We start from the raw sequence: 26,573 nt of genomic DNA on the forward strand, positions 1-26,573 counted from the left end.
AATTCATTTCAATGAATTAAACTCATCTCATCTCATTTTCGTCCGCTTATCCGGGTTCGGGTCGCGGGGGGAGCAGCTCAAGCAGGGGGCCCCAGACTTCCCTTTCCCGGGACACATTGACCAACTCTGACGGGGGGATCCCGAGGCGTTCCCAGGCTAGTGTTGAGATATAATCTCTCCACCTAGTCCTGGGTCTTCCCAGAGGTCTCCTCCCCACTGGACGTGCCTGAAACACCTCCGAAGGAAGGCGCCCAGTAGGCATCCTTACCAGATGCCCGAACCACCTCAGCTGATTCCTTTCTAAGTAAAGGAGTAGCGGCTCTCATCCGAGTTCCTCACGGATGGCTGAGCTTCTCACCCTATCCCTAAGGGAGACGCCAGCCACCCTTCTGAGAAAACTCATCTCGGCCGCTTGTACCCGCGATCTCGTCCTTTCGGTCATCACCCAGCCCTCATGACCATAGGTGAGGATAGGAACGAAGATCGACCGGTAGATCGAGAGCTTTGCCTTGCGGCTCAGCTCTCTTTTCGTTACAACGGTGCGGTAAACAAAAACGCAATACCGCCCCCGCTGCTCCGATTCTCCGGCCAATCTCACGCTCCATAGTACCCTCACTCGCGAACAAGACCCCAAGGTACTTGAACTCCTTCACTTGGGCTAAGGACTCATTTCCTACCCGGAGTAAGCAATCCATCGGTTTCCTGCTAAGAGTCATGGCCTCAGATTTAGCGGTGCTGATCCTCATCCCAGCCGCTTCACACTCGGCCGCCAGCCGATCCAGTGAGTGCTGAAGGTCACAGGCCGATGATCCAATGAGGACCACGTCATCTGCAAAAAGCAGTGACGAGATCCTCAGACCACCGAACTGCAACCCCTCCCCACCACGACTACGCCTCGATATCCTGTCCATGTATATCACAAACAGGATTGGTGACAAGGCGCAGCCCTGGCGGAGACCAGCATCCACTGAGAACGAAACTGACTGGCTGCCGAGGACGCGAACACAGCTCTCGCTTTGGGAGTACAGGGATTGGATGGCCCTGAGGATAGACCCCCTTACCCCATACTCCCGCAGCACCTCCCACAGTTTCTCCCGGGGGACCCGGTCATACGCCTTCTCCAGATCCACAAAACACATGTAGACCGGATGGGCATACTCCCAGGCCCCCTCCAGGATCCTTGCGAGAGTGAAGAGCTGGTCCGTAGTTCCACGTCCGGGGCGAAAACCGCATTGTTCCTCTTCAATCTGAGGTTCGACGATCGGCCGAACCCTCCTTTCCAGCACCTTGGAGTAGACTTTACCAGGGAGGCTGAGAAGTGTGATGCCCCGGGAATTGGCACACACTCTCTGGTCCCCCTTTTTGAACAGGGGAACCACCACCCCGGTTTGCCACTCCTTTGGCACTGTACCCGACTCCCACGCGATGTTGAATAAGCGTGTCAACCATGACAGCCCCTCAACACCCAGAGCCTTTAGCATTTCTGGCTGGATCTCATCAATCCCTGGGGCCTTGCCACTGCGGAGATGTTTGACCACCTCAGTGACCTCCACCAGGGAAATTGACGATGAAACACCATCAACCTCGAGCTCTTCCTCCAACATAGAGGGCGTGTTATTCGGATTCAGGAGTTCCTCAAAGTGTTCCTTCCAACGTCCGACGACCTCCTCAGTTGAGGTCAACAGAGTCCCATCCTTACTGTACACAGCTTGGATGGTTCCCCGTTTCCCCCTCCTGAGGTGCCGGATAGTCTTCCAGAAACACTTTGGTGCCGATCGAAAGTCCTTCTCCATGGCCTCTCCGAATTTCTCCCACACCCGCTGCTTAGCCTCCGACACGGTAGCAGCTGCAGCCCTTCGGGCCTGTCAGTACCCTGGAACCGAGTCAGGAGTCCTCCAGGATATCATATCCCGGAAGGCCTCCTTCTTCAATCGGACGGCTTCCCTGACCACCGGTGTCCACCACGGTGTCCGAGGGTTACCGCCCCTTGAGGAGCCTAAGACCCTGAGGCCACAGCTAGCCGCCGCAGCTTCAGCAATGGAGGCTTTGAACACCGCCCAATCCGGCTCAATGCCCCCAACCTCCACAGGAATGCCAGAAAAACTCCGCCGGAGGTGTGAGTTGAAGACACCTAGGACGGGGGCCTCCTCCAGACGTTTCCAGTTCACCCGCACTACTCGTTTGGACTTACCAGGTCTATCCGGAAATGTCCCCCATTCCCTGATCCAACTCACAACCAGATGGTGGTCGGTTGACAGTTCCGCCCCTCTCTTTACCCGAGTGTCCAAAACATGCGGCCTCAGATCAGATGACACGATCACAAAATCGATCATTGATCTTCGGACTAGGGTACTCTGGTACCAGGTACACTTATGAGCACCCTTATGTTCGAACATGGTGTTTGTTATGGATAATCCATGACTAGCACAGAAATCCAATAACAAACGACCGCTCGGGTTCAGATCAGGGAGGCCGTTCCTCGCCACCACGCCTCTCCAGGTGTCTCCATCGTTGCCCACGTGGGTGTTGAAGTCACCCAGCAGAACTACGGAGTCCCCTACTGGAGCCCCATACAGGACTCCATTCAGGGTCTCCAAGAAGGCCGAGTACTCTGAGCTGCTGTTTGGTGCATACGCACAAACAACAGTCAGAGTCATTTTATTATTCTCAATATTTATACTCCATATAAATCTTATGATCATGTTGATGAATTTGTAAGCAGGCTTGCATTTGTACAATCCTTTATCGAGGATAATGACTCCTCTTGCATTTATGTTTTGGGTGATATAACCCAAATATAATATAATGCTGACCTATCAGATAATAAGTCTCTGTTTGCTAAACACCTGTTAAGATTCACTAGCGACACAAACCTAGTAATATCAAGTAAAGTGTTCTTGCCTCACTCAAGTTACACTTATGTTAGTGAAGCATGGAATACGACCTCGTGGCTAGATCACATTGTGTCCACTGTTGATGCTCATGCTTCATTGGAAAATATTGAGATTTGTTATGGGTTAGCCACCTCTGACCATATCCCCATTGCCATGATATTAAATGTGGACAATGTTGCCAAGCTGGCTAAGTATTAGGGCAACACCGTAGAAAAGATAGATTGGGAAAAACTATCTAATGATGATGTCCTCAAATATTGCTTCAGGTCTGATGAATTTTTGAGTAAAGTATATCTGCCCATGAATGCCATATGTTGCACTAATGTAAACTGTGATGACCCCTCCCATGGTGCAAGTGTGTGTGATTTGTACAAAAATATAGTTAGAGCGCTTCTTGAGGCTAGCAGGTGTTTATTCACTCATTCCAGGAAGGCCAAGAACTTCAAACCAGGGTGGAATAAATTTGTAGCTAGCCATCATGCTGAGTCCAATGCAGCCCATTGGACTTGGGTAATAGCTGGAAGGCCCAGTCAGGGACCTGACCTTGATAATAAAAAGAAAATGAATGCAAAGTATAAACATGCCCTGCGCTACATAAACAAACAAGAGCAGGTGCTGAGTGCTCAATCTATGGCTAATAAATTGCTTAAAAATGACATCACTAGCTTCTGGAAAGAGGTAGAAACCCTTAATAGGGCGAAAGCAGCTCTTCCTTGCAATATAGAAGGGGTAACGGATGTAGTGGCAATAGCTTACCTATGGAGGCAGCATTATGCAGAGCTGTTCAATAGTATTAAATATGAGCCTTTTCATGTTGGCAAAATTGATGAGGAAAGTATTTGTTTTTACCCCAATGATGTTCTCAGTGCTATAGGGCAACTTGCAGACAAGAAAGCTAGTGGTCTGGACAACATCACAGCAGAGCACCTTAAGTTAGCTGGCCCCAGGTTGGCAGTGCTACTATCCATCTGCATTACCGGGATGGTGACGCATGGCATATTGCCAGACTCCATGCTGTCAGTAGTTCTTGTCCCAGTTATCAAAGACAAGGCTGGTAAGATCGGAAGTATTGATAACTATAGACCCATTGCACTTGCTAGTATTCTCTCCAAAGTGCTAGAAAGATTAATTCTTGACAGGATAAGTGAATACATAACCACCACTGACAATCAGTTTGGCTTTAAGCCCAAGCATAGTACCGACCTATGTATTTACACTCTGAAAGAGGCAATAGACACACATAGAAGGGAGGGCTCAACTATGCTTATAGGGTTTATTGATGCATCCAAAGCATTTGACCGCGTCCACCACTTTAAGCTGTTTAATAAGCTCAAGCTTAGGGGTGTGCCCAGTAGCTTAGTACGTATCCTAGCTTACTGGTATGCGAACCAGACTATGATTGTAAGATGGGGGAGCATCTTATCTACCCCTTTTAAAGTTGGTAACGGAGTCCGGCAGGGGGGTATAATATCCCCAGCCCTTTTCAATCTCTATATGGACGACCTTTCCAGGCAAACTGTAACTTCAACCTGGTGAAGAGGAGGCAGAAACCTCATTGGCCAGCGGGATATGTTGAGGTCCCCGGCCAGCGTGTCCCGGGAACATCACACTGTGTGCTGCAATGAATCAACATGGGATCTTGCACAGTCATGCCCACCTAGGGGCCTATAACACTGCCCGCCTCCTCGTCTTCCTGGATGGCCTGCATGACCTGCTGGTACCACCTGGCCAGATAGATGACCCACAGCGGATCGATCACGTTGTCATCTGGGACAATGTGAGCTTCCACCGGGCTGCTCAAGTGCATGAGTGGTTTCAGGGCCACCCAAATTTTTCCGTTCTATACCTTCCACCTTATTCTCCTTTCCTGAATCCTATTGAGGAATTATTTTCAGCTTGGAGGTGGAAGGTATATGAATGAAAACCAGTGGGACCGGCGGTCCCACTGCTCCAGGCCATGGAGGAAGCTTGTGGCGACATGAGTGTCCAGGCCTGTCAGGGCTTCATGCGCCACTCAAGGTGTTTCTTCCAACGCTGCTTGGACAGGGAGAATATTGCCTGTGATGTGGATGAGGCCCTCTGGCCAGATAGGAACCGGAGGCCTGATGCCTAAATCATTTTTGTGAAGGGGGGGGGGGGGGGGTTAACAGTACTGTACTGTTCTCTGTGTGTACCGAAATAAACCTTTTTTTTAATGCATATTTGTGTGCTGTTTTATATTTGACTATGAAAAAAGTAGGCCTACACTGAGACATTTTACAAAAACAGAAATGGCTCTTTCTCCAGAGTCACTGTCATTCATTTGGTGTGTTCCATTTTGATGAATGTGTTTTCAGTTTTGCACTTCAGTGTGCTGTAAATGCTTGGTAGTGTGCAAGCAAATGCTTAGTTGTGTGTACTCAATGAATGGTATGTGTGTGTCATTTGAAAAAATGGCTGTGTGTACCAAATGAAAACACGAGTTACATTTTGTGAACAGGTAAGAGATTTGATAGCAAAGAGTCATCTTGCAAAGGGAGTGTCAGGTTTAGCATTTTGTGTGGGAGGTTTTCAGTTTTCTGTGTGCAGTTTTGAGAAAGCCGTTATTGTTTTGAAAAACGTGTTTTAACAATTGTGAAAAACTGTAACTGGTGTTAAGATTTTGATCAGGAGTGTATGTATCTGTGTGATTATCTTGTCCATACTCTTGGCAAGAGGGGGAGGGGTGTGTGTGCAATGGTGTCATGTTAATCTACTAAAGCCATACTATGGGCTTTCAGTTACTGAGACGCTGATGGGGGGTAGTACTGCTGCAGTAGACTAAGGTTGTACTGGCTGTGGCAAAGGTTGCCAATGTGCCATTTGAAGACTTTGTGGTTCCATCAGAGCAGACTACCACAAGTACATGATCAAACATGTTATAGCCCAACCTGCATCATCCAATTGGGCTTCTTCATGTTTATTGGTCCCCAAATCTGGTGCATCTGAACAGCATTCTGTACAGATTTCAGGAGAGTCGATGCTATCACTAAGCCAGACTGTTACCCAATGCCACGGATTGAAGATTGTGTGGATGAAGTAGGTAGTGAAATATTTGTGACAAAGCTGGATCTTTTGAAGGGCTATTGGCAAGTACCTATGACGAAAAGGGCAAAAGACATCTGTGCTTTTATTACACCTGGGGGCCTGTTTTCATACAAATGTCATGCCATTTGGGTTGCGGAACACTCCAGCCACATTTCAGCGCCTAATGAATAAGGGTTTGCAAAGGCTTCCTGGATGTAATGCGTATTTAGAGGATGTTGTCGTGTTCAATGACTCAAGGATGTTTTTGATCGGCTGGTTGAAGCCAATCTGACAATTAACTTGTCAAAATGTGAGTTTACTTAGGCCACGGTTATTTATCTGGGTTAGATTCCGGGCCAAGGGGACGTACACCCCTTCAGGGCCAAAGTCGAGGCTATGGATAAGTGCCAGGTGCCAACAACAAAGAAGGAGCTGGGGACGTTTTGGGGTTTGGTGGGGTATTACCTGTGTTTTTGTCAAATCTTTCCGCTGTGGTGGCCCCGCTGACAAACCTTCTCGGTAAAAAGGATGCATTTGTGTCTCCCCAATGTCAGGGTGCTTTTGTTGCTGTGAATAACCTGCTTTTTTGCTCTCCTGTACTTGCAGCTCCGCACTTTGAGAATCCTTAAAATTCAGGTGGATGCCAGTGGCATTCAGGAGCCGTACTGTTGCAAGAAGGGGAGGGGGGCATTGACCACCCAGTAGGCTTCTTCTCATGTAAGTTATTAAGTGGTGGAGGAAGAAACACTGAACCGGATTTGTTCCCTACAGTTTTTTGAAGTGTATGTGGGCTCTGGATCAACACCAGTAAGTGTATTCACTGACCATAATCCTCTGACTTTTCTGTCTAGCATGCAAAACAGCAACCAAAGGCTGATGCACTTGGTGTTTTTCTTGCAACCCTAAAATTTGAATATTTGCCATATCAAGGTTCGGGATATTGTTATGGTGGATGCTCTGTCTCGGGCCTTATTATGAGGTTAACGAAGGGGTCTCCGTTTTATGGGGCGGGGTGTGACGGGCCTGGTGGTGTGTTGTCCTGTCTGTTTTCTTTTGCAGGTGGTTTGCTGCTTTGTTTTGATCTGGCTTCCTTGTAGCGTCGATGCTCCGCCTGCTCTTGACTGCGAACGAACTGCACCTGCTCAGACGATGATAAATGAGAGGTTGCAGCCAATTGCTCTCACTCTCTTCCCTGGACAACCAAGCTCCTGCTCTTGGTTTGTATTTTTGCTCTCTGCCATCCAACACCTGCTACATATACATGGCTTCCACTACATTCAACACCTCCACCACACACTGACAACTGATCTAACATCATACATTTTTGGTTATTCTGTTGATATTATTAAAACATTTTGCAATGATTTAAACTCTGTGTAGACTTCACTTGATTGTTGTGGCCTAAAACGAGCTGGCCATAACACAACAAAGACTATAAATGACCATGCTCTCGCTCACTCTTTAAATTTCTCTAACAGGTTTTTCAGCATCTACTGGATATTCACGCACTCTCTCCAAGGTGAGTACAAACACTGGCAAAGTAGAGTCATGATCATAATGTCAACATATGATTTTCATACATCTCCTTTGTGTTATTCAGTAAGGTTGGTGTCGTGGATGTGGTCCATGATGGAGATGCCTGGGGGTGTGCTGTTGCTCCTAATTTTGCAGTTTGTTACATGGAACACCTCAGGTAAGTCAATCTGACTTTCTGTAATCTCGAGTGAAATTGCATATCACCAGATTACACAGTCAATTTTGGTGAACAATTAAAATTAGCAGATTGTGTTCACAGACCACGTAGAAGCCTCAGTGAGAGCTGAAAATGACATTCATGAAAAAAAAGAGTGTAACTGTCCAAGTTCACAGAGTGAGGGAATAGAAGCTTAGGACTTATTAAAATGAAAGCATTAATTGCTTATTCCTTATAACCCTATTAAGCCTGAAACATGCTTCTGCGTTTTCACGGGCCCGTAAGCGCAAGAGCCCTTCCGGGTCCCTTACGTGCTTATGTATCCCTCCTTACGTGCTGACGGGTGTCGACCCCCTTTTCTAAAATTTACGGCAAAGCTCCGCAAGCTCACTCAGCCCGCAAGGCTGTGATTGGTCTGCGCTACATCCCTTCTGGAGCTGCATTTCCGGTTTCATGCCCCATAATACCGGCAGAAATCACGGAAGATTTAGAAGAACGAATATGGACCAAATAGAAGAGCACTTGGCAGAAGATATCCGATAGTATGATCACTTGTATAACCTGTCACTGACTGGCGGATTTGTCCGCCAGAAAAAGGCTACGAGGAGCCGCAGTGGCTATGTAAATAAACAATCGACGAAGAAGAAAGAAGGCGTCTCTAAGGTCGTCTCGACAAAAAGCATTACTCCGCCTAGTGTTCTGGCGCGGAATTGCTTTGTAAGACGCGCAACGGTTGGGGAAGCATGAATGAAAACGAGTCTTGCGCCACAGCGGCGTGAAAAGACGCAGACGCAGTCGCAGAAGCATGTTTCAGGCTTAACTCATGCAGGGTGAGAAGAATACCTACCACATTCAGTTTAAACAATGAGCTTTCAAATTTCATTGATTTCTAAACTTATTTTAACGTGAGAATGATTAACCGTACAGATCCACTGTGTCAACATAATCCCTTTCATGTTTAACTGTGCTCATAGAAACGGCAAAAATAAACATTGTTTTCGTAATCTGTGTGAATTGGCCTATTTTTTATTTTATTACAAAAAAGAAAACAAAAACAGCATATCATTGTTCTACCTGTTGGCTATTGAACAAGGAATGTTTTCATTGTTCTACCTTTTGGCTGTTTAACAAGGAATGTCTTCATTGTTCTACCTTTTGGCTGTTGAACAAGGAAATGTCCTCAATGTTCTGAACATTGAATACATTTCCTTGTTCCCTGAACAGTTCTTTTATTGTTCTTTCATATGAGAATGAAAGAACAAGGACATGTTTTGGACAACTGAAGTTCAAATTATGAGGCAATTTCAGCAGAGTCAACAGCTTAGTATGCCATGGACATGTGAATATGGTGCTGAGTTTGCCAGTATTTTGGGAGGACAAATGGTTGGAACTTTGACACACGATGACACAACTGATTCACTTTATGTCAGGGGTCTTCAACGTTTTTCATGCCAATGACCCCCAAACTGGTGGAGAGATGGAGCAAGGACCCCCTACTGTATATATTGTATAAAATTGTGTTTTATATTAAACTGGGCCTAGTGCCATATATAAACATAGCTACGCTGTTATTGTGCATTCAATACTCAGCTATTCAAATATTACACAGGTTCATATACTCATGTTTTTAATTTAAACAGGTGCAAGGTACAGGGTGGCCATGCCACTGCCATTTATAAACATACATCTTGCAAACAACACTGAGCTATTAAAGTAAATCACAGATTCATGATTTTATTTTAAACATACATGTAGAAGAGACAATGAATCCTCAAGCCATCTGTGGATGCCACACATTAGATTAGATTAGATTCAACTTTATTGTCATTGCACAGTACAAGTACTTATACAACGAAATGCAGTATAGCGTCTAACCAGAAGTGCAAAAAAAGGAGTTAAAGTGCAGAGTATTATGCGTATTTGAAGTGTTAATAAATAAGATATGTACAATAGCAAATATATATGGAATAATACAGTTTTAACAGGTATTGTATGATATAAGAACTATGAGCAGTAATAACGGAAATAGTACAGTATTAACAGATTTTGTATGATATAAGAACTATGAGCAGTAAGTAATATATCTGAAGTAGTGCTGTATTAACAGGTATTGTATGATATAATAACTTTAAGCAAGATAAATATATAAATATGAATATACTATAGGCAGGATAATACAGTGGTAAAAAAAAGTAACAGTGTAGTGCAAGTGTTCAAATGTTCAGTGGTTGGAGGAGGGTGTGTGGCCGGGGGGGCTGCTGCTTTCACTGCAGTGCTGAGTTCAGCAGGGTGACAGTCGCAGGGATGAAGCTGTTTCTGAACCTGCTAGAACAGAGGACCCTGTAGCGCCTCCCAGAAGGGAGGAGGGCAAACAGTCTGTGGCTGGGTAGTGAGCTGTCCTTGACAATGCTGCGCGCTCTCCGCAGACATCTCTTGCCCTGGACAGCTGCAATGGTGGGTAGTGAGGAACTGGTGATGCGTTGGGCAGTTTTCACCACCCTCTGCAGTTACTTCCGGTCCGCAACAGAGCAGCTGCCATACCACACTGAGATGCAGTTGGTGAAGATACTCTCGATGGTGCAGCGGTAGAAATTCACCAGAGTCTGAGGAGACAGATGAGCCGTCCTCAGTCTCCTCAGGAAGAAGAGACGCTGTTGAGCTTTCTTGACTAGGGTTGAGGTGTTGAGGGTCCAAGAGAGGTCCTCAGAGATGTGGACACCCGGGAACTTGAAGCTGGTGACACGCTCGACCTCCGTCCCGTTGATATTGATGGCGGTGTGTGTGCCGCCTTTCTTCCTGAAGTCCACGATGAGCTCTTTGGTCTTCTTGGTGTTGAGAGCCAGGTTGTTGTCGCCGCACCACGCCGCCAGGTGCTGGAGCTCTTCTCTGTCGGCTGACTCATCGTTGTTGCTGATGAGGCCAATCACAGTAGTATCATCTGCAAACTTGACAAAAGTATTAGTTACATGTACAGGAATGCAGTCATACGTGAATAGTGAGTAGAGGAGAGGACTTAGCACACAGCCTTGAGGCACGCCGGTGTTCAGGATCAGGGTTGAGGAGGTGTGGTTCTCCAACATAACAGACTGGGGTCTGTTGGATAGGAAGTCCAGTATCCAGTTGCAGAGGGAAGGGTTGATGCCTAAATCGCCGAGTTTCGTGATCATACTCTCACATTAGTGAGATGTCGGACCCTGATGGGTAGCAGACAACTTATCCAACCTTGGACGGATGGAGGTTTTCAGGCAGAGGGTCATATGCGCTTCACAATATGTTCGATGCATGTTAATGTGTTTTTAAACACATTAAAATTTGTGGGAAAATTTTGTCTAATTGTCTAATCAACCAAACATTTCATGACCCCCCTGCAGTACCTCTGCAGACCCCCTAGGGGTCGCAGACCCCCTGGTCCTTTGAGAAGACATAAAGTTTATGTGAAGCACAGTGTTTTGGTGTCAGTAGAAAAAACTCTCTCAGAAAACTGTACAGTGGTGCCCCTCTCTTTATAACAACATATTATCTTGGATGAGCTTGATAGGAAAATGTTAAAATAAATTGCAATGTTTATATTTTTTTATAGCATTGACCTTTGCTCATGGTATACAATGTAATTCATTATAGCACATTTACTTACATAAAGGAAATCTATATAATCTGCAATTTCGGATTTAATATTTATTTGTCCCTATGCCACATATTTTAGTTTGAACCTTCAATAGTACCTTTTTAGAAAAAGGTGTTTCCTCTAAACCAGAGTGAAACTATCCGGATTTGCATTTGTAAAGCGTGCAGCATTGTAATTTACATGTGAAACCCTTCCCTAGGTCTGGGAGCAGGGGGGTCATCTGCCAACATTCTCAGGCTTGTAAAACTGGCAGAAACTGGAACCGCGCGTCACTTCCCTGCAGTTCCTGGGAGTTTTCTGTGCTGCCTGCAGATTCCTGTGAACAGTTGTTAACCTGAAATTCCACTGAAATTTTCAACGACACAAACTGACACAAATTCTTCTTTTCATGCAGTGATATGTATGGAGCCTTCCTCCGCCGCCACATCTGGGCCCTCTTCTCAATCTGTCCAGTTCAGGTGTGGAAACACTGTTTGTCCTAAGGGCATGGACTGCATCAGTAATAATGGGGTCACCAGCTGCGCTGACCCATGTGAGCGCTACACTGAGCTGCACCATGACTGGCGGTCAACAGATAACAACATAAATCTGAACCCACGTTGTGACAGAGATGTTAACTGGCAAGGCTGGTATCGTCTGTTCCTAAATCAAACCAGTGCCAACGTTGCTGAGAGGTGTGTTCAGACAAACAGGTGTGGAACACACGCTCCCCTATGGATTACAGAGCCTCATCCTACACAGCCAGGAGTGATTGTTAATCGGACTGTTTGTAGTCACTGGAGCTCCAGCTGCTGCTATTTTAGTTCACACACCATCAACGTCAAACTCTGCAAAGGAAACTACTACGTCTATAAACTGGTGAAGCCGAGCGCATGCCATCTTGCTTACTGTGCAGGTACTGAAACTTTACACTCTCACAAAATCAATTTTCACATTTAATCCATCCCATTTAAGCGTTATAGAGAATATATAGTCCTCTTGTTGAAATTTTCAAATTACATTTTATGAACAAAAACTTGTTGTTGCACACTGATATTTTTCATTGTCAACAGAGGTGAACAGAACAGACGTTGCAGCTCCTTTGACCACTCCTGGTCCAGGACAGCAAGGCACCTCTCAAACAGCAGCAGTGCACCACACCACAAATTCACCAACCAGACCGGATCCAGGATCTCAGACCTTCACCTCTGCTGCACCCACATCTGACACCCCTGGAACAACAGCAGTCGAGGGACAGGTCCACCTGGCCAATGGAGGAAACAGCTCCTGCTCTGGCAGAGTAGAGATCTTCCTCCGTGGACAGTGGGGGACGGTGTGTGATGACCACTGGGACCTGGTTGATGCTCAGGTGGTGTGCAGACAGCTGGGTTGTGGCAGGGTCCTGTCAGCACCACAACGTGCACGTTTTGGACAGGGCAGTGGACCCATCTGGTTGGACGATGTTGTTTGCTCCGGCAGCGAATCCAAGCTGACTGAGTGCCGGCACCCAGGGATTGGATCTCACAACTGTGGTCACTATGAGGATGCTGGTGTCGTCTGTGAAGGTAAATGCTTATTTGTAGATTTAAAGCCAATGAAATCTCCCTGTCAGACAACATAGGATAACACTGTAGAACAGAAATATGGAATATCTGCTTCATGCCGATATCTTCAATAGGAGTTTTGATAGAAATCCTATTGAAGTCTCTCTTTCATCTGTGTCTCTAATCAACAGTATTTTGTTGCATGTGATTATCGTAGCTGCTTCACCAGTGAGGCTGGTCAACTCTCAGTAACTGCTTATGTCAGGAAAGTAAAATAGAGTTTTGTGCCTCAGGATAACATCATCAATTATATCTTTAACTTGAATGACACTCAGTGGAGCACAAACTGTACCTCTGCCTACTGTCAATCCCACACATATTTGTCTAATTCTAATGTTCCAAATATAAAAGAAAAAAAGGAAGAGGTCTAATAACCTAAATTATTATTCCGTCGTACAGAACATACTTTCAGAAAGGGGAAAAATATCCTGAATCCAACCCTTAGTCTGCTCCACACGAAAATGTACATGGTTCTTCCAGGGCCCACGCCCCAGGTCTCCACCAGGTTTGGTTGAAATCAGTTCAGTACTTTTCTGCAAAATCCTGCTGACGAACACACGAACAAACTAGAACATCACTCAGTGGCACACGTACCACAACCAAGGACCGACAGTCCCCTTAAATTAATTGGGGCTGCATCAAATTTCACACATTCATAGATATCAGTTCCCTTAATGTGCCAGATTGGAATTCGTCAATGTCAATGAATTGTTTCCTGGATAAATGGTCAAAATGTTGACAAACGCCCTATTCCGCAAAGTTAACGAAAGTGAAAAAAAATAAACTGGATGTGACCCCTGATCTGATCTGCTCCAAATACAAGTGGTTCTTCCCTGACCCATATCACATTCTTCCACCAAGTTTTGTGGAAATCTGATCTGTAGCTTTTTGCGTAATCATGCTAACAAACAAACATATGAACAGGTGTGAACAGATAACCTCCTGGTCAGAGATAATAAATACAATGTTTTCCTCATTAATATTGATGGAGGTGGAGGCTGCTGTTGTCATGTGGGTTCACATACATGTTTCTTTCAGTTCAACCAGGACCAAACTCCACAGTTTCACCAACCACACCTGATCCAGGATCTCAGGTGCTCACATCTGGCACCCCTGGAACAACAGCTGTGGACAACAGCACAGGAGACGAGGGACAGGTCCGCTTGGCCAATGGAGGATACAGCTCCTGCTCTGGCAGAGTAGAGATCTTCCTCCGTGGACAGTGGGGGACAGTGTGTGATGACCACTGGGACCTGGTTGATGCTCAGGTGGTGTGCAGACAGCTGGGTTGTGGCAGGGTCCTGTCAGCACCACAAAGTGCACGGTTTGGACAGGGCAGTGGACCCATCTGGTTGGACGACGTTGTTTGCTCCGGCAGCGAATCAAAGCTGACAGAGTGCTGGCACCCAGGGATTGGATCTCACAACTGTGGTCACAATGAGGATGCTGGTGTCGTCTGTGAAGGTAAATGCTTATTTGTAGATTTAAAGCCAATGAAATCTCCCTGTAAGACAACATAGGATAACACTGTAGAACAGAAATATGGAATCTCTGCTTCATGCCGATATCGATGGAGTTTTGATAGAAATCCTATTGAAGTCTCTCTTTCATCTGTGTCTCTAATCAACAGTATTTTGTTGCATGTGATTATCGTAGCTGCTTCACCAGTGAGGCTGGTCAACTCTCAGTAACTGCTTATGTCAGGAAAGTAAAATAGAGTTTTGTGCCTCAGGATAACATCATCAATTATATCTTTAACTTGAATGACACTCAGTGGAGCACAAACTGTACCTCTGCCTACTGTCAATCCCACACATATTTGTCTAATTCTAATGTTCCAAATATAAAAGAAAAAAAGAAAGAGGTCTAATAACCTAAATCATTATTCCGTCATACAGAACATACTTTCAGAAAGGGGAAAAATATCCTGATCCAACCCTTAATCTGCTCCACACGAAAATGTACATGGTTCTTCCAGGGCCCACGCCCCAGGTCTCCACTAGGTTAGGTTGAAATCAGTTCAGTACTTTTCTGCAAAATCCTGCTGACGAACGAACAAACTAGAACATCACTCAGTGGCACACGTACCACAACCAAGGACCGACAGTCCCCTTAAATTAATTGGGGCTGCATCAAATTTCACACATTCATAGATATCAGTTCCCTTAATGTGCCAGATTGGAATTCGTCAATGTCAATGAATTGTTTCCTGGATAAATGGTCAAAATGTTGACAAACGCCCTATTCCGCAAAGTTAAAGAAAGTGAAAAAAAATAAACTGGAGTGACCCCTGATCTGATCTGCTCCAAATACAAGTGGTTCTTCCCTGACCCATATCACATTCTTCCACCAAGTTTTGTGGAAATCTGATCTGTAGTTTTTTGCGTAATCTTGCTAACAAACAAACATATGAACAGGTGTGAACAGATAACCTCCTGGTCAGAGATAATAAATACAATGTTTTCCTCATTAATATTGATGGAGGTGGAGGCTGCTGTTGTCATGTGGGTTCACATACATGTTTCTTTCAGTTCAACCAGGACCAAACTCCACAGTTTCACCAACCACACCTGATCCAGGATCTCAGGTGCTCACATCTGGCACCCCTGGAACAACAGCTGTGGACAACAGCACAGGAGTCGAGGGACAGGTCCGCTTGGCCAATGGAGGATACAGCTCCTGCTCTGGCAGAGTAGAGATCTTCCTCCTTGGACAGTGGGGGACGGTGTGTGATGACCACTGGGACCTGGTTGATGCTCAGGTGGTGTGCAGACAGCTAGGTTGTGGCAGGGTCCTGTCAGCACCACAAAGTGCACGGTTTGGACAGGGCAGTGGACCCATCTGGTTGGACGATGTTGTTTGCTCCGGCAGCGAATCAAAGCTGACTGAGTGCCCGCACCCAGGGATTGGATCTCACAACTGTGGTCACTATGAGGATGCTGGTGTCGTCTGTGAAGGTAAATGCTTATTTGTAGATTTAAAGCCAATGAAATCTCCCTGTCAGACAACATAGGATAACACTGTAGAACAGAAATATGGAATCTCTGCTTCATGCCGATATCGATGGAGTTTTGATAGAAATCCTATTGAAGTCCCTCTTTCATCTGTGTCTCTAATCAACAGTATTTTGTTGCATGTGATTATCGTAGCTGCTTCACCAGTGAGGCTGGTCAACTCTCAGTAACTGCTTATGTCAGGAAAGTAAAATAGAGTTTTGTGCCTCAGGATAACATCATCAATTATATCTTTAACTTGAATGACACTCAGTGGAGCACAAACTGTACCTCAGCCTACTGTCATTCCCACACATATTTGTCTAATTCTAATGTTCCAAATATAAAAGAAAAAAAGAAAGAGGTCTAATAACCTAAATCATTATTCCGTCATACAGAACATACTTTCAGAAAGGGGAAAAATATCCTGATCCAACCCTTAATCTGCTCCACACGAAAATGTACATGGTTCTTCCAGGGCCCACGCCCCAGGTCTCCACTAGGTTAGGTTGAAATCAGTTCAGTACTTTTCTGCAAAATCCTGCTGACGAACGAAAAAACTAGAACATCACTCAGTGGCACACGTACCACAACCAAGGACCGACAGTCCCCTTAAATTAATTGGGGCTGCATCAAATTTCACACATTCATAGATATCAGTTCCCTTAATGTGCCAGATTGGAATTCGTCAATGTCAATGAATTGTTTCCTGGATAAATGGTCAAAATGTTGACAAACGCCCTATTCCGCAAAGTTAAAGAACGTGAAAAAAAATAAACTGGAGTGACCCCTGATCTGATCTGCTCCAAATACAAGTGGTTCTTCCCTGACCCATATCACATTCTTCCACCAAGTTTTGTGGAAATCTGATCTGTAGTTTTTTGCGTAATCTTGCTAACAAACAAACATATGAACAGGTGTGAACAGATAACCTCCTGGTCAGAGATAATAAATACAATGTTTTCCTCATTAATATTGATGGAGGTGGAGGCTGCTGTTGTCATGTGGGTTCACATACATGTTTCTTTCAGTTCAACCAGGACCAAACTCCACAGTTTCACCAACCACACCTAATCCAGGATCTCAGGTGCTCACATCTGGCACCCCTGGAACAACAGCTGTGGACAACAGCACAGGAGACGAGGGACAGGTCCGCTTGGCCAATGGAGGAAACAGCTCCTGCTCCGGCAGAGTAGAGATCTTCCTCCGTGGACAGTGGGGGACGGTGTGTGATGACCAATGGGACCTGGTTGATGCTCAGGTTGTGTGCAGACAGCTGGGTTGTGGCAGGGTCCTGTCAGCACCACAAAGTGCACGGTTTGGACAGGGCAGTGGACCCATCTGGTTGGACGATGTTGTTTGCTCTGGCAGCGAATCAAAGCTAACCGAGTGCCGGCACCGAGGGATTGGATCTCACGACTGTGGTCACAATGAGGACGCTGGTGTTGTCTGTGAAGGTAAATGCTTATTTGTAGATTTAATGCCAACGAAGTCTCCCTGTCAGACAACATAGGACAACATAACACTGTAGAACAGAAATATGCAGATATTAAAGGTTATGGTCCACAACTTTAGACACTATGAAGATGCAAGTGTATTCTGTGAATGTAGGTTTACTTCTTATATTTTACATATTTTCATATAATAATAGTCATTGCACACAGTGACATGTTAATTGAAGTTCTCCTCTTGTTCTCATCTGGTATTTATCTCATCTTCTTTTGTCCACACTATTATTTACTGACTTTTTAAAACTTTTTCTGTAGTCCAACGCCCTCCACTCCAGCCTCCTCAGCTCATTTGTGGACGTGATGAAATCCAAATAGGGCTAAATATGGCTGCCATAACTTCCATGGGTTTGAACCCACTCTCCGGAAACCTGGCAGTTCCAAACTGCTCCTGGGTCAGAATGCATAATGATGTAGTTTGGTACGAGGTGGACGCTCAGGCAGGTGCCTGTGGAAACACACTGAGGGTAAATACTTTGTTAAGTTATGTCCATTCATTTATTATTACGATAATTAAGACTTAGATATTGGTTCCCATATGTACTCCTCTGCAGGGAGCTCAGATTAGCAGGAACTGGCAGAGACAATATATTAAACCCAGATCTTCTGCCTGTATGACAAAACCACTCAATCTGTAATAGAGCTTCAAGTGATTTATAATTGAACCACTCTCTGTCTTTCAGACCAACCGTACACACGCCATCTACTCCAACGTTTTATTCCTCTACCGAGGAAATGTGTCCTTCTCACGTCCTGTGAGTCTTCCCTTCTCCTGTGCGTATCCTCTCGACACAGACACCAGCATGAATGTGGCAATCAGACCAGTGCTGCCGTAAGTACCTTTTTATTGAATACGACAATCACTCACTTATTGTAGTTGTAAATAGACAAGACGAACCTGGTGAAAATTGTAGGATTTAAAGTCATCATAGTAACAAGGCTTATATTTTTGACAGGTTTGCAGTTGGCCTCTCAGGCTTAGGTAGCAAAGCTCGAGCCTCCATGTCTCTGTTCCACACCTCCAACTTCACTCAGCCTTATCCATCTGGCTTGATCACGCTCCCTGTGGGCTCACCTCTGCATGTGGGCGTCTCTGTATTAGTTAGAGACCCAAGCTTTGTAGTTGTCCTGGAGAACTGCTACGCCTCTGACTCATCAAACCCCAATGATACCGCACGATACTTTTTCATCCAGAACAAGTAAGTGTCCCTATTTATCATTATGCTTTGTGGTTTATAATGGAAATGGGGGGAAAGACTGTGTATGATGTGATGTATAATGGCCCATATGACATGCTCCATCCTCACTGCCAGGTGCCCCACTGACCGACAGCAAGTGGAAGTGATCGAGAGCGGCTCATCCCAACAGGCTCGTTTCTCCGCCGTGTTGTTCCTGATCCACGGTGAATACAGTGACATGTACCTCCACTGCAGCCTCAGCCTGTGTGACCGGAGGAGCTCCCGCTGTGCCCCAGTACGTCACAGGTTTCACATTATCAACAGCACTATCGATCAATAGTCGCTGCAGCTTTACACTGGTTTTGATTGGATCTCTTATTCCCCCTCCTTTTCATAGTCTTGCAGAAGAAGGACATCTCGCTCTGTTTCAAGCTCTGCTCCTCTGAAGCCCCTCACCATTGGACCAATCACTTGTGAGTATGATTGACTATGAGCTCTCAGGATTGATGTGTCAACCCAATGATCAATACAGAAGGAATCACCATGTTTTTCCTCTTTCTTCTTTATCTTCAGGGGACAAGTCACCTGAGTGAGCTGGTAACATATAAAACATACATAATCTAATGAGTTTGTAATAACATAAACTCATTTCATAGTGTGACATTTTTTTGTGTTTGAATTCCTTTAATCATAAATCAGTAATAAAAAAACACATGTTACATTGCATAATTGAATCGTAACACACACTGGTTTTCCTGATTTGTATTAGCTGTGTAATAAGGTGAGAAATGATTGAAGAAAATTAAAATCAACGTCAGAGTACTTTTCTTCTTCTCTGTGTTTATTTTCGTCTATAGTTTAAATAAATGCAGTCATATCGACTCATCAAGCACAATATAAATAAACACCTATACATAATGAGAATGGCAATAACAGTGGTTAAAGGGAATGTGCAAAAGCAAGTGTGCATATAGTCTGTTGTGCAAAGACACAATGTCAGTAGAGCAAGTTGTGGCAGTGTTTGGAGGTGTTAATCAGTTTGATGGCCTGAGGGTAAAATCAGATCAGGTAAAATGGCCTGATCCTGTGATGTGTGAATAAATGTGCTACAACCTTTTCTGCTCATAACATAAGTAAATCCAGATTACATTATGGATATTAGTGATCCTGATGTGGTGATCTTCCACCCAAATATTGAGGTTTCATTCACCCCAGTCTTCCTTTGTTCTATTCTGGTGGCATGAGTGCCTCAAATATGACCTCTAGAGGATGTCGGGAGAATTTCATACCGACTTTGTCCTGCGTTTGCTTTATAGACATGCACAAGCAGAAGAAGATTCTCAGCCCAGATGCACTCATAACATCAAAGAAATCTCTGGAGCGTTCAGGTTAGGGGTTCGGTGCAGCAGGCTGAGGCAGGACCTAATGTATTCATTTCATTACAGGGGATCCAGTGTTTTTGTGAACAACACATCGACATACACTAGGCGAAAAGCAGAATTAGTGTCATGGGAAATCTTATGGAAGTTACCTGATCCCCTGAAGTTATTGCCTATTTACAGCACGTCAGCACCGCGTTCTTCCGCGACATTAACCTGAGGGAAGCGGAGTAAACGTACCTCGGAGAGGGGGTCTGGAGAACAAAGGGGGAGAGCAGCGGGGGGGGTCGCGGAGCCGCGGAGCGAAGGTGTTATCTAATTAGCATATGAATCAGGGCGAAGCCACTGCTGAGCCTCTCTCGATTCCCCATTGGAGGAAACCAACCTGGAAAGTCACTCGTGATTGGCTGGTAGATATGTTGCCATTGGTCACCCTGGGTCATTGCAGCACACACGTGGGGTAAACCCCTCCCACACAACATTAATAATAAAAATGTATATATAGTTGTTACCAGTCTTGTGCAAGTTCACACCTCTCATGAACTAGTTCAAAATTCAGTTCATACAAGTAAACATGAATTCACATTCATGTTCACGTTCATAGTTCACCATTTAAATTCTGAACGAGTTCATAGTTCAGTTCATTTCATAGTTTTAAGGTGGAAAGTGAGAATGAAGAAAACCTTCACTACCCCTTGCCTTTACTGTCGGAATCTTTATCACACAGTGTGTAAAAATCCCTCTGCTTTCTCTTGCCATCTGTATATGAAACCGAGAGCTGTTGTGTTGCAGGTATGGCCTGCCCCTTTAAGGAAAATTTGTATTGTGTGACGTAGTGCACCTGGGTATTGTGGGAAAAGACGCTAAAAGTGTGTGAATAACGAGAAGTGACGGACCACCTAGAGGTGATGCGAGTGTTGCTCCTGCTGTATAGCCGAGAAATAAAGTGGCCGCATTCCAAGTAAAGAAATATCTCCTCCTCCTTATTCACGGAGCGGTCCGGACAGCGAGCCAAGATAACACGTGAGCTGAGCTCCAGACTACGGCTCGGAGTCGAGATACTGGCCACAGAAGAAAACACTTGGAATACGTTGCTTATTTGGTGTGCATGTGTGTGCGATGAATCATGGGTAACGTAGTGCGTAGTGCCTAATGTGCACGTTCAACATATGAAAACTGATCGTAAAGCTCACTCTTCGCGAAAAATATGCACGATATGCACAACACTGGACAGGGAGCCATAACTCTGCAGATATCTTTATGGAAAGCCAGTCGAAGTTTGGAGCTTACACAGACACATCATATCCAACATAATTTCTGCCTGTTGAGCAGATTGCTGGTGGATGTGTGGTTAACAAATCCACTGTGCATTTAACCAGCACAATTGAAAAACTGATTGTAATCATGCCACTCTGTACAGTGGTTGAGATTTAGGATTGTGTTTTGGATAATAATAAAATGCTGAAATGTGCATTGTTTCAATTTTTTTTTCATGGCATTGATTTTGCTCGTGGTATACAATGTAATTAATTATGGCACACTTACTTACTTAAGATCAATTTACAATTTCAGGTTTTATATTTATTTTAAGCCTGGTGTACTTACTTCAGATAGTTCAGAAAAAGGTGTTATCTGCTCCGAGGGAAACTATCCTGATTTGCATTTGTAAAGCACAGAGCATTGGCATTTGCATGTGAAAGCCTCCCCTAGGCTTAGGAGAAGGGGGGTCACCTCCCAACATTCTCAGGCTTGTATAACGGCAAGACACTGGTAACAGAAATTTCTCCAAGAATTTCCTATGACATTTACTGGCACAAATTCTTCTTTTCATGCAGTGATAGGTATTGGCCCTTTTGACATCTTTGTTGTCACTTCTACGTGTATGCCACTGCTTTTTCATTGAGATATATACATTTTTTTTTCTTGTTTTAATTTAGTCATCTGTTGCATGTTAGAAACATCATCAACACACTCACTCGCTCGTGGTGAATCCTGCGGAGGATTTGTTTTCTCAGATTTGCTCATTGGGACATTCTACAGACTTCTTACTTGGGGGGCTGAGAAACTGTCACTCGGACATTCAAATGTCTGTAGGATCTCTTGAGATCAGGAGATCTGAGAGCAGTCTAACACCACACTGATTTATAGAAGAGTTCATCCTGAATTCACCCTCACATTTAACACTTTTTATTTTAAGATTTAGTGAGTAAAATTTAGGTGAAAGGGATCAATTGGCAGAAATTGAATATAGAAAAAATCGAGTGATGTTTATACAGTCTATTCAGGCCCCTACCCACCTCAGACACTACAGCCTCCTTTGGAGAGATCGTAGAGGTAAACAGCATGTGACAGTACCAGGATTGAATCAGTGGATTTTTCTTGTGAAGTTATTTTTTCAACTTTCACTTCCCATATTCTTTCAAGTATTAAGAAATACAGCTGAGCAGCCATTTTTGCTCAATGTTTATTTTGGTGCAGGATTTTGGAGGAGGGCTCGGTGTGATTCCCCTCATGGGTCTGTTGGAGAGCAGTGTTATTGACAAAGCTTTTGGTAAGTGGTATTATAAGTCATGTTTTCAGGGTGGATCCAATGATTTACGGGAAACACAACGTGTGACACTCCACTCTGAAATGGCTCAAAATAAAGATTGACCCTTTCCAAACTAACGTATCAGAACCAACATACATGCACCAGTCTTTAGAACAGCATTGACAGGGTTTCAAACCTTGAAAACAAACTGAGAATGCTGCAGTTTAAGAGAACGAATGCTTAAATACAAAATACTATTTGAAGAGATTTTTATTTATTTTTAAAACATTATGTTAGGCTTTACTCTGACGATTAAATTCCTTTTTATTACTGGCTGAGGCCCTACCCACCTACCTTGGACCAGTGGAACCAGAGGCTCCAGGCTTTGAATTGCATGGAAAGTTTTGCTGATAGCCTACAACTCCGGATGGACATTTACATAGCAAGGTGGACACCTGTGATAATGTATCTGTTAAAATGAAAATTCTGTTGACATTTGACTGGACAAGCTGGACTGAATGTGAAACTATGTGAACCCATTGGGATAACTCTTCTGCCATTTTTTTTTTTATTTTAATTTTGTCTTCACTTGTAATATTGTATGGCATGCTGTGTGAGACTCACTGTCAAGGTACTAATAAAGTAAAATAAAATAAATTCCTTTTTATTAAATGTCAAGCTTTCAAAATCTTTTTTCAGTTTTGGAATATGAACAATAAATTTATCCAATAATGATTCAGGAGAATTGCTGAACGTCAGCGGGTTAGCAGTGTAGCATGCTGCGTATTTTTTCCGCTCTTTCAACATGACAAACTGAATCTAAATGAAATGAATTATTATTAAAGCACTTTTCTACAAATTGTACACTGTGTGTGTGTGTGTGTGTGTGTGTGTGTGTGTGTGCGCGTTTGAGAGAGAGAGAGAGAGAGCGCTATTACGTATATACAGTGTCATATTTTTCTCTTCACCTCCAGGACGGCAGTGAACTCCCAGACTAGTGTCTGTACTCCTGCTGGAGGGATCCTCACTGGTGAGTCAACACTCATTTAAACTTTCTTCTAGCCTCTTGTTCTTATCTGTGATATCACATTTTCTCCCAAACCTCTCCCCTGTTTCTTTACAAGTCAGTACAGCGGGGCGGGTATTGTTTTGTGTTTGTGTGTATGTGTGTGTTTGTGAGATCTTGTTAAGATATGGTGATGGAGACACTTACTGTAGCCAGAACAACCACAGAGGTTTGGGGTACATTGACGGGGGTCTATCTATCTGTCCACCCGTCTGTCCATGGGCAGAGATGATCAACATAGTAACATTCAAACTGTACAAAAGATACAATCACAGAACTTCACGGCCTTGGTCTGACCTGTGAGTACTAAGCCGTCATGTACATGAAGGTCAGAGATTAAAGAAAACATCAGGCACTGGCTTATCGCAGAAGAGAATGATTTCTCTAAATCAGAGCATCACATAAACTGCTGTTCGTTTAGATGCCACAACCTTGTCTTGCCTTACTTTTTCGCTTTTTTGCTTTTCTGGGTCCATCACACAGTTCCTGATGTCTTAACTCGGTTTTCTCTCTCAACACCATCCTTTTCTTGCCACAAAGACAATGCCCATTCCTTCCATTAAAAATCATTATCATTAAAGCAATCTGTTTTACAGAATGTATTCATTCGACTTATTTTTCAAGTTTGTGTGTTTGTTAAGATTGAAAATGAGAAATTCCTGTAAATGTGACCTTCCCTCTCTGGTGCTTGCAGGTGTGATCGTATTGCTGTCTCTGGCGTTCCTCACGCCGGCCTTCTACTACATCCCCAAAGCTTCTCTGGCGGCTGTGATCATCTGTCTGGTGGCTCCCACGGTGGATTACCACGTCGTGCTTAAGATGTGGAGGATGCGCTGTACGTGTTACCTCAATTTTGTGCCACCGTGGATCTGTCTGTTGAAGTCTGGGTGCTCGTGTAACCTTTTGTCGTGACGTTCCTGTTGAGCTTCTGGCAGGTGCAGTACGGTATTATCGGAGGAGTGGCTGTATCTTGAGTGCTGTACAACACGGCCAGACCCCAGATAAAGGTGCAGTAAATGTCTTTACTGAAAAACTCTCTAAGCAGCAGCTGCTCAAGATTCACTCAGCCACTCCTGTCTTCTCTCTCTCTCTCTTTCTCTCTCTCTCTCGCTCACTTGGTCACGCAGACAAACACACCAACATTGTCATCAGTCACACCATCAACTCAGACTCGGTAAAAACAACATAATTTGGTCTTTCTTAGCCCAAATGACATGCATGGTTATTTGCATTTAAAGAATTGAATTGAATTCTGATCAATACCAGTTCTGAACTGGGCCTTTAACCAACAAGAAATCCAAACAAACTTCTACAGAGTAAAATCATTCATTTTCCTGTTGTGATTATTTATAACACACACCACAGTCTCACATCATCTACTTCTCAGACTTCATCATGGAACAAAACCTGAGGTAATAAAAGTAAAAGAAGTTTAAACTTCATTCTTCACCGCTGTGTGAAAAAGTCACTGCATCCACTGTGTTGGTTAATGGAAGGATTGGAGGTGTAATGATATTTGTCATGAGATTACAGTAAATGCTCAGAAGATCTTTATTTTACGTTTTATTCCAAGGTTGCTATATTTTTTTTTTATATCTATGATAATGTGAGCTATTCTCTAATTATAGTTTTGCGAGAATTGAGTTCATTGGATAGGCTGGAAAAAAGGTTCTCAGTTTTCCACAATAATGATTGATATTGCTGTTTAAATTTACATATTATATTATTTTAATATCATGTTTTAACCCTAATCCTCTCCTTTACTTTACGGTCTGATGAAGATATTTCAGAGAAATACGATTACCCGATACACAGACAGTGTGGAGGCGGCGCTGCTGCGAGTGGAGCCAGGATGCCTCCTGGAGGACTGTTACAGTACTGTCCAATCACAGTGGGGTGAACATGTTTGATAGTGGTCGGTTGCAGTGTTGCACCAATATCGATTGGTGAACTTTGTGATATGTGATTATGTCAAAAAATGACAAACTACCTCCATTGACTGTCAGTAAGTTATCCAGTAGCCAGAGATGTCACCCTTTCCCCTCATTAGAACCTGTTGCCCTTCCTTGCACTTTGTATCTGCAAACCCTGACTCTGGAGATGATTGTGCAATCTTCAACATTTCAACACTAAGTTACCTGTGCTCTGAAACATGGGACCAGACGTCTTATAATATGTTTCAAAGAGTTTTATGTGTCAGATATCGGTATTTTTTACTAACAGAGGACTCCCTCTGAGAGCTGCCAGAGACCAAATCTGAATTTACAGTATCCCAATTTTTTAATTCATAGATTTACAATGAAAACTGTAATATAAAATATAACTGTACTTTTTCAAGTATTGTTAGTGAATAATAAGTGTATATTTTGTGTGTTTGAGTATCTTTATGTGCAACAATGTTTGAGTCATAGTGAAGCTGCACAGTCGTACATTTACCATCTATCCTTACATCATCTCAGTTGTTTATCCTTTGAGGGTTGCAGCGAGGTTGAAGCCAAAGAGAAAACCAACACAGACACAAGGAGAACATTCAAACCCCACAAAGAAGGTGGAAGACACAAGTATATCAAAATGGAATTTAATTGTCAGAAGGTTAAGGGGAAGTGTCCTGGACAGAACAAAGGCAAAAACTCAGGGAAACATCTGGAATAATTGATTACTTCAAGCGCCATGTTAAGGCCCCTTCAGTCATCATCAGGCGACATCACGAAAGCAACTAGAATGTCACTCAGTCAAATTCATACCTTCACCAATGCCAACAGTCTGATTTGTTTCATTTAAATTCACTAGATCTTTTTATGGATCTACACAGAGTTAAACACACTCATAATTATCAGTCCCCTAAACATCTCAGATTCTTCCACCAAGATATTAATTTGTGATGGAAATCTGAAAATACAAGAGTCAGCCTCTTGTATTTTCAGATTTCACACCAGATTTGTCGTTGTGTATTTTAATAGGGGCTTTCTGCAGAAAGGATCAACAAAGAGAGTCACAGGGATCTCAGATGGAAAACATTAAATTGCAAGGAACTGATATAGGAGAACTAAGGCTGTTTGTCTGAGCCAGTTCAGACTGG

At 43.9% G+C, this 26,573-nt stretch overlaps 1 protein-coding gene across 1 annotated transcript; it reads left to right on the forward strand.

The window, feature by feature from the left end:
• Positions 1-7,422: 7,422 nt before the first annotated feature.
• LOC133954458 (deleted in malignant brain tumors 1 protein-like) lies at positions 7,423-19,331 on the forward strand. The gene is made up of 13 exons (XM_062388893.1): positions 7,423-7,458; positions 7,540-7,632; positions 11,652-12,152; positions 12,310-12,801; positions 13,879-14,304; positions 15,372-15,797; positions 16,865-17,290; positions 17,600-17,808; positions 18,025-18,173; positions 18,298-18,540; positions 18,655-18,814; positions 18,917-18,992; positions 19,093-19,331. The coding sequence occupies exons 2-13, from the start codon at positions 7,557-7,559 to the stop codon at positions 19,110-19,112; spliced, it is 3,204 nt and encodes a 1,067-aa protein (XP_062244877.1). The 5' UTR covers positions 7,423-7,458; positions 7,540-7,556; the 3' UTR covers positions 19,113-19,331.
• The last annotated feature ends 7,242 nt before the right edge of the window (positions 19,332-26,573 follow it).

This window comes from Platichthys flesus, chromosome 5 (genome assembly GCF_949316205.1).
Source record: "Platichthys flesus chromosome 5, fPlaFle2.1, whole genome shotgun sequence".
In the NCBI taxonomy this organism is placed as follows: Eukaryota; Metazoa; Chordata; class Actinopteri; order Pleuronectiformes; family Pleuronectidae; genus Platichthys; species Platichthys flesus.